The sequence below is a fragment of the Rhamphochromis longiceps genome, linkage group LG13 (genome assembly GCF_057381845.1).
Source record: "Rhamphochromis longiceps isolate RC_006_pf linkage group LG13, R_longiceps_female_GT1.1, whole genome shotgun sequence".
NCBI lineage: Eukaryota > Metazoa > Chordata > Actinopteri > Cichliformes > Cichlidae > Rhamphochromis > Rhamphochromis longiceps.
In genome coordinates, this window is record NC_140569.1 from 16,500,107 (window position 1) to 16,514,911 (window position 14,805).

Genomic DNA, 14,805 nt, shown 5'->3' on the forward strand with positions numbered 1-14,805 from the left:
TTATTGCTTTTTGTTAATTTGAACTGAAAAGCAAAGCGACTTCCTTATCGGGAAGACTTCCATCCTCAACCTCTGGCTGTACACCAGATATGAGGACAGAGGGGGGGGTGGAGGATGGATGGAAGGATGCTAGACAAGAGGACAGGTGGAGATGGAGGGAGTAGGCAGATCCCCTCCTCCCCTGGATGTGTGTGTGTGGGTCACAAGCCAAAAGAGATGCTGCAGCCCAAAAGGGAGGGTAGCTCTACCTGAATCACTCTGACATCTCCTGCAGGTGCTGGTTTCTGTGGGGTTCAAATTACACATTTTTAAATGTGGCAGAGTTATGAGAATCAGAATAAACACCAAACATAATGCAGTATGACGGCTAGATCTGAGCAGAAGGTTGAAAGTGCTGGAGGATCTCCGTGCTGCCACCAAAAACACTCTTTATTATGTTTTTAATGTATCCATTTGCAGGTAAGCTGAGCTTGACTGAGACTCCCTGCAAAGATTCACATTTCCTGCCATAGTATTTATTGCAGATTTAAATGGTCGCTCTGATGCAATAGATATTTTCATTATGTGTGCCATATATAATATATTAAACTACAAAAGCCAAGCCAATCCTTTGTATATAACACATATGCATCCTAAAATGCTCGTTCAGTAAAATCAAAATATACGTTTTGGTTAATCTACAGATTATTTACTGCTTGTTTAACCAACCAAAAGTCCAAAACCTTAAAATAGTTGGTTTACAGGGACATGCAACTTAAATAGTTGCGGACTCGTTTTGCTTCCCTTAAATCTTTCGTGCGGGGAAATCTTCATGCTTGCTTTGGGTACATTTGCTATAACTGGGAGTATGAAAATCAGGTGACTTGCATCAGATGCAACAGAGCATGTCCTCCATAAACTTCTCAGCCGTGGGGGGCGGGATGTCACCAGCATCCGTCCGTGATCACACAGCCACAATCCACAATAAAACAAAATGCACTGTTGCACTCAAAGGAATCTGGAAACAAGCATGCTCGCATACAAGGACAGAAAAGCAGCTAAAGTAAATATGAAATCTGCGGTCTGTGCTGGTGAGCAAACAAACACATTCGGTCTCTTGGCGTCAGGGAAGATGTGCTTAAACAGTAAAGCACCTCGAATAGCTCGAAAGAACATCAGAGAGGAGCAAGCTGTGAATGAACTGCTCTTATCAGCCACGTGCAGCTCGCCACCACTGGAGGGAACGAGCAAATATCACATGCTTAATTATAACTAGACACGCTACTTGTCTCAACTTCCACAATGAGTCTTTCATCTCACACTGTTGTTGCTTCAATGAAATCATTAGGGTGAAAAACACAATCAGAAATTCTGAGATTTCCCGCGGCTGCTCTTTCATAATCTAAGACAATGATTAAAAAGTGATGAAATTCCAGCTACGGAAGCTGGGTTTTTTGTTTTTTGCACATGAATCAGTAAACAGCGATTTCACGAGGAGCGGCCATGAGAGGCCATCAGCACACCTCGACTAGATGGGGGAAGTCAACGCCAAGAATGGAGAATTTCACTGTTTCCTGAAACACTTCCTGCTGTCCTGCCCTATTGCTCCTCCCCCACTGATCACATCAATACCCGGCATCGGCTTGTCCTGCCAGAAATCCCTTGCTCAGATTCTCCAGTCATAAATCGAACGCTGTTTCGCTCGGGCCACACTTGCTCGTGGTGGGTGGAGTGACACATGTAAGGCATGGTAATGATTCACAGAAAAGAAAAAAAAAAGGCAAAACAAACTGCAAAAACAAAGTAGGCCACACACACACACACACACACACACACACACACACACACACACACACACACACACACACACACACACACACACATCCAGTTCAAATGTCAGGAATGAGTCACTAAACAGCCTGATGGGAAGTACTCAGAGTGCACTCACTGGGGTTCACCAAAGTGTGTGGAGTAAGTGATACAAACAAAGCGCTGGAGTCAGAGAGAAAGGAGGAAGGCTAGAGGGGGAGAGCGGCTGCATGTGGCTGCGAGGTTGAGGATGCAGACGGTTTCAGTGGTTTACACCCTGCTCAGGCTAACAGGAAGTGCTGCAGCGCCACTACCGCTAGCTGGAAGTCATATTGTGCCATAATAGAAATATGTATATTTCTTTCTTTTTTATTTTAACCTCCGGTCAGTGAATGGTTACGATATTGTTTACAAGAGCCATTTGCTAATTAACTTGTCAGTTTTAAGGTTAGATTAAACACTGATTGAATCCCCTGCAGCGCCCTCGTGTTTTTATTGCCTGGCTGCCCTTTGCTCATTCAAATTCTGTTACCCTTTAAAAGACGCACAGCTGACAACACGGCGGACATTAAACACTTTTCAGCATCACTGAAAGACTGAAAGAAAAAAAGAAAAACTAAACCAGGCCTTTCTGTGCACTCATCCAACTGCATTGTCCTTCCATGACTACACTCTACACCCCCTCTTTCCTCCTCTCTCTTCTTCTCTCCTAATGAGTGGACAAGCAGACAGGCTCTGGCTCCAAGCACAGGTCAACAACTTAAAAAAAGAATCCACAATGGAAAAGTGGGTCATCTTTTCCTGACTGAAAGAGGGACACTGACGCACGTACTCCTAACACCAACATGAGCACGACCTCTCTTACATTTCATAAATCTGAAGGATTTTACTAGCTGTACGATGCTGCATAGCCACCAGGGCTCATACAATCATAGTGTAGCATTGTAGCATTTCTATAATTGTAATGTTAAACTGACAACCCTAAATCCTAACTCAAGATAAAACTTAAAACAACCTAAGTGTAATGCACTGCGAAGTGTGTGTTTGCACACACGAAACAGGCAGTCAGTGTAACCCCTATGACAGAACAGCATGTAGGTCAACCTGTGGTCAGCTGATCTCTTCTGATCCTCTCTGGTGCGAGCGACCGGTGTGTTACACTACTACAAAGCTAGAAGCCCGTATTATTAAGCCTGAAACGCACAAATGTCAAGGCACAGCTGAAATGATTATTCCTATTTTAAATGTACTAAAATAACATACTTTAAAGAAACACTGCAGCTAATTGTTGCTTTTTCTTCTTGTATCAATCATAGATCAAAAGCAGTTGCTCAACTGGCCTCTGCTAACCCCCTGATCATCCGCTATGCATACAAACACACTCGTTTAATACGCCAAATAGTTCTGTTATAGAGAGGCACGTGGAGGGGGGAGCGCACACACACACAGACACACACAGACACACACACTCTCTCTCTGACACTTACCCAGAGCCGGGCAAAGTCCCTGCACATCTCATCTCATTCCCTTCATAGCGCAGAGAAAAGACTCAAGTGTCACAAATGCTCCTGTTTCTGCAGAGGCCAGTGGGAACTCTCAAAGCTTTTTGCTGCTTCCAAGCCTCCTGTGCCTGTGCCTTATCACTCTCACTCTCTGCACAGATCTCTCACTCTGCTCACTCTTTTCTTACTTCCTCTGTCCTCTCCTGTCTTTCTCCCTTCTCTCCCTCTCGCTCTCTTTTCGCTTTCTTTCTCCTTCCTTGCTCTCTGATCTGTCTTTTTCCCTTGTCCAGCGTCTGCACAATGCACATCAATTATTCAGAGGCAGTCTCCCAGTTTCTCCAGCTTATCCAATCAGAGCAGGGCTCTGCACTAATGGGCTCCTGCTGTACCTGCTACCGGCTCCAACACACTCTTGAGACAGCAGAGAGGAGGAGGAGGGGGGGTGGATAGACAAGAGGGAGCAGTGGAGGAGGGAGGATGAGAGGAAGAGATAAAGACAGCGAGGCGACGCAGACAAACAGGACTAGCGATAGAGACGGCAAGATATTTGCAGCGCTTCTCACCTCAGTTGTAAGGTGCCGTTATTGATGTGTAGGCTCTAGCTCTCCATTGCTCTGTCTCTCTAAGCTGTTACACAGTTCACTGTGGAACACACACATGCATGATCCAGCAATGTGACTGCCATTTGTCAGGAAGGGCAAAGAAAACCAGAAGAAAAAAAACAAAACAGAAAAACCCTGCAAGCTCAGATTGCAAACTTGCATAAATGGGTGGAGCTTAAAACGCTGGCTGGAAGCCTACACACGAGGAAGGAAGTGGGAGAAGAAAAAAGATCAATCTTTTCAAAGACAGACAAGAAGTAAGTTATCGGGCTTATCAGAGAGGGGGACTCCTGTCCGCAGGACAATAAAATCTGACAGCGGCCACTTTGCACATCCAGCTAAGAAGACACACCAGAGATTAGCAGAATATCTGAAGTAGATGAATAAAAATGCGAGGCACACAAGGGTGAATCTGAGTTCATTGTCTTTGCGCGCCCACCTCTTAATAATGAACAGGAAAGACCTAACCCGACGTTGTTCTCGCTGCCCTTACCTAAATGCTAAAATGGGGCCGCACAGTCAAATAAAGAAGAGGGAAAAGCCCACGGGCCTCGTGACAGCTGAGAGAAGTTTTTCTTTTGTGTGGTTTTTGTGCAGCGTACGCAGTCATTAACAGTTTCACAAATGTCCCACGCATAATCGAAACGCACAGACACAACAGAGGCATTGTTGGCCAGAAATATAACTTTAAAAGGGTGTGTCGAAAGCCCCTGGGGGGGAGATGATGGTGGGGGTGTTGGCTGAGGTCCTGAGATGTGGGTGCCAGATCAGTCAACCCTGAACAAAAGGAGGATTTAAATCATTTGCTCATCCGGTTTTGACAAGAACAAAGTCTTCTGTGTGTGTGTGTGAGTGTGTTGAGTACAACTGCACTGTCCTGTCAGCTGGGATATTACTAAAATGAATTCGCTTGTAACTGTATAAACCAAACCAATTAAGGAGTGTGTGATAGAGGGCCCAATCAGCCAGGGGCAGTAAATGCAGCTTCCATAATAAGTGTTTCCCCGTGAGTTTTATTTCTATAAAATTAATAGTAAAGTTCTGAAGGTAGTTTTGGGGGTTGCATCATCTAAAATGAACCACTGGAGAGTGTCAGAAGAGAGGCCCGTCTGCTAAAAATAAACCCAGTTTCCTGTTAATAATTCAGAGCCCTGCACTTACTCAGCAGTAATTAAATATAAAAGTCTCTAAGGTTGATTGGGTCAGTAACAAAGGATGCCTACACTTTCCTCTAGTTGTACATACACATGCACGACTCAAAGATGGAAAGAAAGACAGGCCGAGAAAATCAATCAGGTGAAAGTAAATTGAAGCAGATAAGTGGAAGACATGTCAGATTGTTGTAGGCTAAGAGAAGAAAGACAAGGGTTTGTGTCTACGCACAGGCGCTCACACAGTGTGCCTACACAGAGGCTAATAGGAGGACTCATTCTCTTGCAGTTCTTGTTAAAGTGAGGGAGTTTACTGGCTAGTGAAGTGTGTGTTTTCACAGGACATGGGGGTGAGTTACAGCCACACCCTGGAAGTTTTCTGTCACTGTTGACACAGCAGAGCGGCTGTTTTCCTGATCTGAGCTCTGAGCGTGCTCCGCTGACTGACAGAGAAACACCAGCTTTGCCAATAAATTTCATAAATGTCAGATGCGAGTGGGTGGAAGGGACTCCACCAGCCACCTCCAACAAAGCCTTCTCATCATCGTTTCCTCTTTTTTTCTCAAATACTCGTTCTTAACCAGCTGAATCAGGGAAACTACCCTAACATGCAAAACACAGTGCAACACACTGATCACTTGTGTAGATCTAAAATCGCCCACTACACCAATGATAATGCAGTTAGTAGTTAGTTTATGCTCTGCTATGCAGACATATCCATTAAAGCCCAACAGATATAGGACTTTTAAAACCGATACTGATATTTGGTGATTTTTAAACTAACCGATAGTTTGATATATTAGCTGATATTTTTTTTTCTTTCAGACACATTAAACATAAACAGATTTCATTAACATTTGCTATGCGTAGTTACTTATTTACTTGTTTACGCTCGTGGTTGTATTTATGGCATTGCTAACATGTGTCGTGGAAGATTCAAAGCGCCCTCTGGTGGGCAAACAATGCAACGTCAACACTCGTAACATGGTTGAAGGGTGTTTCTCCCACCTCGTCTTTGTATATAAATTTTCATTTATCTGCTGTTATAAGTGCAGACACAGACAGATTAATATCAGCCAGTAATCTCTACCCACCTATACAATTGTTGGGCTCAAGCAAAAAAATGAAAAAAATCTATGTGTCAGGTACAACTTTGTAAGTAAGAAGCTTAATAAGAAGCATATCTCTTTAGCATGCATTTAATTAATCCAGACAAAGCAGGTATGCGTCACCATGGCAACCAAGTGACCATAGCTTTAAAACGTTGTATTTTAATCCAAGGCAATCTTTAATCTTTTTCTAAACCCAACCTCACAGTTTTAGACCATAGCTCTAACCCAGTAGTTTTAATGTCCAAACTTATTCAGGAAACTATTTTTAAATAATAACTTATTATTTTACAAACTTTTGTGAGACTGTGCAAGTGTATCTCTGTGAAACAGACAAACAGAGAGGAGAGAAAGGAGAGGAGACACAGGTCATGTGAACATGATGTACTTGAGTTTATGACTTGTTATGCACAGCTTTCCAACAAGTGCACATCCATCTAAATTCTCTGGTTGAGATGAAAGCTTTGTTTAGTTCTAACCTTGAGCACCTAGCCATTGTCCCGTGTTCTCCTGGCAACGGTGGTTCTTGTTTTTGCGTTTTCCCCTCCGCTGACTGGAAAAGCACCTTTTCTGTTTTACTGACTTCTCCTTTCACAAACTAAGCAGGAGGAAAAAACCTACTGCTTAAAACTTCAGCACCGGGAACCAGTATTGTAAGTGAGACTTGCTAGTACAGGAGAGCAGGCTACAGGAAAGCTGCTGAAGGAGGGGGTGGGGACTAGTTTGCAAAATCATATATATATTTATAGCATTACACGAAAGCTAGAGTTAAGTCTATGCCATGTTAAGGCCTGGAAAAAATGTTAAATATGTAATTTTAATGTATGCAGATAAGGTTTTACAGTTCGAATCATTGTTTGGATAGGGACTTTAACCTTCTGTGTAAATTACAATATCACTCGAGATTCCAGTCTAAATAACTATTACGTCTTTGAGTTAGACAAAGGGAAAACAAGCAGCAACCTGTGTGTATCTTAAACATTAAAGCTAAAAAAGCTACCATTCCAGGGAGGAGCCGCCTCTAATCCAGGGCATGTCGAGTCACGCTGGAAACATATACACATTCAAAACAATCCAAGTCACACTTCAGATGTAATCCGAGTACAAACAACAGGAGGAGATATTTTCAAGGAGATGAGGTGACAAGCTGATAACTGCAGACAACTAAAGCTGATCTTGGTGACAATTTGTGAAGCTTTTCCTTCATAAAAGGAAGATAACTAACTCTTTATGAGTTTATATTTAGAGTAGCAGATTCACTGAAAAAGGCAGCAGAAAAAGCTTCGACAGATTTTGTGATTAATCTAATTTCCTATGTGTTGTGTTTTGTGCATTTGTAAGGCGGAAAGTGCGCCTCTATCATCTAATGAACCTCTGAGGTGTAAGCGTATTTGTGCTAGACTACAGATTATTGGGTGTAAAACATAAACACAGATTTACTTAAGTTTATTTTTCTATAAACCTGAGCTTATAGCATGCCTACTCCAAAAAATAAAAAATAAACATGGAGCAAAACATCAATGCTAACAATCCTACTATGCTAACAGCAGTAATGCTGTGTATCTTTGCTGGTTCTGAGAGTTAACAGTGCTAATGCTACGTTGCCTAACAGCAGATAGGTCTCTTCTCTGACTGATTCCAGATTAGAGCAACATACTAATCCCCCAGGCTTCACTGCAGGGTCACAATCTCCAGACAGCTCATCGTCAGCTGCCTGCTGTTGCTGAAAATCTTTCTACTTCACTCGACAGATCTCACAGTCAGCAATTTATACTTTCATACTGTGCAACTATGCCTTTGTACTTTGTTCATGGGTTCAATTACTTGCAAGACACTTAATTGAGACACACAAAAGAGTTGATGTAAATATTAAAATGCAAAGTCAGCCTTCTTGGAAACCTAAAAGTTTAGTGATTAGTTTCTAATATGTTCACTCAGCATTTATTTGCATTCATTCTACAGTCATTTGTGGCTGCAGTTTTTAAAAAACCCCACACAAATATAATTTTAAATGTTTTTGTTGAACTGCTCTAATGGAGGGTAGGGATAATTGTTTCATCAATTTCTTATTTGACTGATGCTTTCAAAGAAAGTGTCAGTGTGATTGATCTGCAGTCTGCCTCCATCCCTGAGGAGCCTACAGATAGCATCCCAGACTCCTTGGCCCTTGTCTGGGCTCTCAGGTGTCAGATTCACAGGCTTCTGTCGCCATGCAGACTCCAAGAACATTGTGCAGGAGCTGCACAATTAGACACACACGCATGCATAAATGCACGTACATACACACGCGCGCGCAAGGCAGGTGAAAAGACACAAACGACCACACAGACAGCCGACACTTCTCTACATCTCTTTCTGAGCGCATGGATGTATCTTTGATTTCATGCACACATCTTGTCTCCGCTGTCATCCCCTTGTCTGGCTTCTCAGACAGACGTCCTTGTAAGGGAGCTAAGACGGACGCTCAGTGAGTAAGATCTGCCCTGAGTCATATCTGCTTCCCACCCCAGCAGCCTGTCTGCCCTGTTTAATGGCTGGCTGCATCATATCTCACATCCCTCCCCCAACCTCGCATAATTACACTATAGTACCCATTTGTCTCCTGTACATAAACAGCTCTTCCTGAAACCCTCGTGCTGTCTTCTATTAGATCCCAGAACCATCAGCAGGCCTGAAGATGATTCTGACTGTCAGTCGGGCCCAGCCCAGCCCAGCCAGGCAGCCTGCCAGCCAGTCCGTGCCATGGCCTGGACAACAATCATATTATCCCAACGCAGGAACACAGAGAGAGACAGAGAGAGAGAGAAACACAACAATCAATAATGTACAATGACGTCTGTCTGACCACTTAAGTTCCCCCCAACAAGATGCTTCCCGCCACAACTGAAAGCTGATATTCACCCTTAGCAAATGTTCATATCACGGACACTTTGGACAAAAAAACAAAACAAAGCAGAAACTCCCTTCTGTACATTTAACTGCAACACATTTAACTGTAGCCTGTATGAGGAATTATGGGATAAGATTTCAAAACCGTTACTGACATAACTGCAGTTCCTGTTTTCCGACAAATGACACACGTTTAACTTGTCAGAAAAACAAAGAAACCAGACAAAATATTTGACTCTTATTATTCCTACTCATGCAACCGCCGAATAAAGGTTTATCTGTGCTCTGACTGGCTGACAACAGCTTTGTCAGGTTTCTGTCAGGCAGAGCGAGTGGTCCAGCACACATCAGCGACACCTCTCCAGCCATCCATCTCTTTCTCTCTCTCTCCTCTCTCTCCCGCCTCTGCATGTTTCACTTTGACAAATGTACAAGAACAGGCAGCTCCTGCAGGACTGTGGGAGGCGGAGAGGCGGGGAGGGGAGGTATGGATCGGGGGAAATTGGATTTGATAGATAAATGTCTGAGGATAGCATTACTGCTCACTCTTTCTCTTTTGGCTTCATGTGTATGTGCGTGTAGGCTGCACGCACGCAGTGCGGAAACACTGTTGAGTGGACTCTTTTTCTCAGGCTACCTCTCAGATGGCTCATCTCAATAGCACATCAATGTTTAATGGGAACTAAAAATAACTTCACATTATAATGCTCCATGGACTTTTTGTGTGATGTTTGTGGTTGCTGGTAGAAATCAACCAACCACAGATTCATGGTGACTTTAACAGACATTTATTTTCTTTTTATTTATTGAAACTATACAGTTATTTAATTAATAAGCTAAACTGTCTGTTAGCATAAGACTTTAAGATGTGATTTTATGATATGTGACTTGTTTTGTATATAAAGAAAAGTTGTTGTTTTTAAGTGATGGGTCTTACCTGCAGATTTAGGAGTGAATTTGTCCCTGTTGGCAGCACATACAGCCAGCAGCCTGTAGCCCAGGTCCAAGTCAAACCCCTGCTGAGCAGCAACGCGACTCACCACCTGGAGAAAGAGCAGCGGATTGTGAGTATAGCTGCTGTCTATCTATCAAAAGTCCCCAAGTTGAATTTCTAAATATTCTCGACTGCTGAATTTATTAACTGTGCTCATATTTTGAGCCACTTTTGTAAATAAACTTCATTTCTCTTCAGAAAGAGTGAACGCTCACGCACAAATACACACACGAAAAGACAGATAGTAAGATTAATGTGGAGTCTGCAGTCTGGCTCGCTCCAATGATCCAGAGTTGGGACGTGTTTGATGACTGTATCCTCCTCCAAGAGAGGCGAGAGTGCCAAACCACAGTCACTCTGCAGAAGGAGCAGAGCTTATGAAGGGTCACCTGAAACAAGTCTGCACTGACCAGGAAGTGAACTGGCCAGAGCGCGACACCCAGCCAGCCGGAGCGTGAGTCAGATGTCCAACCAGATGAGGAGAATGTGGGACTTTTTCATAGTGCTAGTAACTTTTTCTTTTTTATGAGATCATACTGAAAAGTGCAGGCTTTGTTGAATCTATATGCAACAGAGGAAATACTATGTAATTCTGACTGCGCAGAGCCCAATATAAACACACATTCACTAGGAGTTCCCCTGTACTCGCTACCAGGCATCCACCACCCAACTAAAAAAATCAAACAATAAATAAAAAGATCACAAGGTGATGGTGCATTACCAGCTGCTGGCCAGATATTACATTGCCCCAGATGTTCTATGAATGGCTCAAATGAAAACAGGAAGGTATGCAGTTCCAGGGGATGTCCAGACTAACCTCTGGATAGTCTGCAGAACTGTCTGCTCTGAAAGCACCTGAAATAATAGGTATTGGGGTATTTTTCTGTCGATTCAAGCTTCAGTTAGCGGGTAAATATGTCTAAGTTTTTCTAATCCATCTACTATTAAAACACAAAATTGGAATAGTTTGCACGTTTCTATCCAGTTATGCTTTTACTGCTCTGCCAGTGTGTTTAGGATTATTGCCATGCTGAAAGATGAGGATCTTTGCTGCAATCAGAGGATCTCCAAATGGTAATGCATGGTAAATCAAAATCAGACTTTTCCATCATTTTAACAAGAACCCAAACACCACTGGGTGAAATGCAGCGCAAAGCCACGAGAGAGCCTCCACCGTGTTTAACAGATGCCTGTATACGCTCACTGCTGCACCTCTCTCCCAGTTTCCTCCATATATATTGATATAAAATTTCAAATTTGAGTTTGTCGCTCCATCAGACTGATTTCAGAACAGTCTTATGTAAAGTGGCATATCTCAGCCTGAAGAATGGCTTCTTGACAGTCGCCCTTCCACTGAGACCATTTATAATGAGGCTTTAGTGAACAGTAGATGGATGAACTGAAGGAGCAAATACATCTATTAGGTGGCAGGTTTTAAGCTAACAGTTTTTTGGGAATCATCTTATTGGTGCAAAAATACTTTATGCCTGCTAAGCTGTGTTAACTTTGGCATTTTATTTTTATAGATTAAACAAAAAAAGGGAACAAATGATGTGTTTTTGCAACAGGATGCTAGTAACAAGGTGCCAAAAGCTACAACTTAAAACTGGTTCTTTGCTAAGTTGCCTGTTATATGTAGACACAACACTGATTCATCCTGTGAGTTAGGTTCCTTTTTATGCTTAAATGATTCATCGGCCAGTGTTACAGGGGTAAGCACACTAAAAACCTTCCTCTTAAAATAATCATTTATAATGAGTAGACTTAAAATGAGTCAAAAAGCAGCCAATGTCCAAAGAAAGAAAGAAAATAAGTTTCTCAAAAACACTTTAAACAATTAGAAGCAAGTCTGGCTCCTTGGAAGCAAAACAAAAAAAGAGAGGTGGCTCGACACTTGTGCACAATACTGTAAAAAGCTTGGGAGGTGAAAAAAGAGAGAAAACTGGTGAAATGATGTCAATAATAGGGTTTATTTGATTGTTCCATTCAGGAGAATAAAATATGCAATTCTACACTTCCAGTGCAACTTGCATTATATCCATCTGAAGCTGCTCAGGACACATCAGGATTAAGCAAACTATTCTGACAAACGCTCAAATCGTGTTGTTGTCAATGGCTTAATTTCCTGCGTGAGTGAGTCTGCCCTACAGTTTATACAAGGCAGGCAGCCAGTTACAGAGGCTAGCATAGATTCAACATGGATTTGACAGTGTTTCACCTCATAAGCCTTTTTCAGCTTAATCTCCCTCTGAGGATGTGCATCCAAGCACATATTTCTGTCAATATGAAAACAGCGCTGTGAGAGGTGCTGAAAGGGTTAGTAGGCCACTCACTTTCTTGTTTATCTATTTGCCAAAGAGAAAAGGAATCAGTTTTGTAGTTTATTTTTAACTGCTGTTGAAGTCATTCGTGAAAGACGGCTCCTTGTGAACTACGTGGGAGAATTTAGAAAACTGTGGAATCATATACAAAAATAATACATATGTCTGCATCCACTACATTACCGCCCACACATTTTGCATAAATATAAAGAAACAAACAAAACACAAAAAAAACACTACACCTGTCATGTAAAGTGTCATTCTAACAGTGGAATACTTGTTATTTGCGTCATCTCTTCCTGATTCTAAAGCCCCCGGGGAACAGGCGCATCCTCCACATGGAGCATGTGTTCAATTAACAGTCATGTTTAAATTTCTCTTTGGATCTCTGATACACAACCGGCATAAAGACAAAATCCTGAAAGAATGCACAGACTTGTTGCGTGTTCTAATTCTCCAGATAAGCAGCAGTTTGCTCCAAGTCTGACGAAACAATTTAGCTGATGAAAACCGCACCATGCTGAGAGGGATCTCAGTGGGGGGGCTCGATTGTATAGCTCCTTATCGGCCTTTAAGAGGCTTTCATTGTGATTTACACATTAATGAGCATTTGTCTGTTTGCTCACGTGAACGCTTGGACTGGGAACAGCGTTCTTTCAGTGCTGCAAAGGCTTATCTTTGCAATAAACACGTGAAACACGCAGGTCTTTGCTCTAAGGGCTCGCACACATGGCTGCGCATGTAAGTACGTGTGTGAGAGGTTTGTACACACCTGGTGAGAGCCAGCTCTCTGGCCCTGTGCCCAGATCGATGAGCAGCAGCTAGCGAACTGAAAGGCGATAGCCAGAGGTGACTGGGTAGTTACAAACCTCTTCATACCTCTTCTGTGTATGTGTGTGGTTTTGTGTGTGCACAGCACAATGTAGCAGCAGCTGACGACAACTTCTGTCAAGAGCCTAAGCAGCTAGATCACCTCTGGATCCAAATTACAACGTGCTATTAACAGCTTTGTAAAACAATCTGAAATATCTACACGAATATTACATGAAACTTGTGTATATACGATCCTAAACGTCGGCTAAAAGCCTCAGAGGTGGACACATCCTTATCCAAATCTAATTACTGTTTTCCTTGTGTTCAAAAAAGTACCTGAAAAACTCAACAAAAACCATAATTAGTGTTTGCGTACCGTCAGACATCCCATGAGACTTTGCTCGAAAGGTCGCTGGAAGGCCCGGGGATCTCCACACCAGTCGAGCAGCTCTGTGGCCGCTGAGTGGAAGTTGGCTGGGTTCTGTAAGTGCTGTGCAAACAGACAGAAAGGAGACTGCTATTAGAGACAATGGGAAATAATGAGTGTTATTTTTTTCGCATTAAGTACAAATTGGAAAAACACTGAACCCAAGTAGTTTTGCAGCCTTGTTCTCCCCCCTTAAACTGCCTTGATTTAATGTCTTGTGTTTCTCCGCAACCCTGTGAGGACCTTGACTCTTTCCAATATACGCCCACTCAGGGCTCAGCCGCAATGTGGGAAGAAGATCACACCCATATCAACAATGATGCCAGTGTTTCTTGTTAATCTCTCTTGGCAACACCCATCCCTCACCCCCATGACCCACACAGCAACCAAATCTTTCCCTCCAATTCTCCTTCTCTCACTTCCCCTCATTCCCTGCCTGTTCTCAGTGTAACAGAGCCCAGGCACCATTACTCCACTGGCTGACTTGGCTGTGCACAAAGAAAACAACCTTGGTCCTGGCAGCTATGTGTGCAGACTCAATACGAGCCGTTGGTGTGTTGTCTAATCTCTTTGAGTCTCTGTCTGTCTCTCTCGCTTGTTCACTGAGGCCTGAAACAGTTGAGTCTTTTCTTCCCAGTGTCTGAAGGCTACTGAGGCTGGCAGGACACAATAAGCGGTTTTAAAATTGGGCTCCCTTTCTTCACGGCTCAGGAGGTTAATAGCTCTGAAATGGCGCAGAGCTGCAGCTCGTTCACTCGGCGAGATTGAGCCCACTTGAAAGCATTTATTATTCTCATCTAGAGCTGAAGCGTTATGTTTTGTGTGCTCTTGGAAAGAAGGTAGAACTATTGTCTTTAGGGGGCAGCAGAGGTGAGCATTTCTGAAAGGGCAGCTTTCTGGCAATGTGTGACAAAAGGGACTCCTCGTTGCAAATGCGACGTGTCAAGCCGGTGCCCGCCCACTGAGAAAATCTCTGAGAGCGTCCAACGATATCATGGGCTTCAAGAGAGGCCTTGAGTGACTCATCTTTTGTGATGTGAAGATTAGGCATTATAGAGTTAGTTGTAGACTCTCACAGGAGTCTGACTGATGACGAAGAAAAGCAGAAAGAGTGAGAGAAAGTGAGAGATGCTCTCATCGAGGTTCAGTGAGAGGGAGGAGAAGAGCCTGCTCTAGATGAGTGATATAATCTGGCATTATTGCTGCTTG

At 43.0% G+C, this 14,805-nt stretch overlaps 1 protein-coding gene across 5 annotated transcripts in view; it reads right to left on the bottom strand.

Annotated features, from left to right (window-relative positions):
• The window catches only part of zmiz1a (zinc finger, MIZ-type containing 1a), a 111,289-nt gene that overhangs the window by 17,823 nt on the left and 78,661 nt on the right, over positions 1-14,805 (bottom strand). For 4 of the 5 annotated variants that reach the window (XM_085428005.1, XM_085428008.1, XM_085428004.1 and 1 more), the window contains 2 exons: positions 13,546-13,659; positions 9,979-10,084 (listed from right to left, as the gene is read on the bottom strand). In XM_085428005.1, coding sequence (XP_085284131.1) covers positions 9,979-10,084; positions 13,546-13,659 — 220 coding nt within the window. Of the gene's footprint in view, positions 1-3,275; positions 3,612-9,978; positions 10,085-13,545; positions 13,660-14,805 lie in introns of those variants that run through there. The other variant, XM_085428009.1, reaches the window with a different exon arrangement.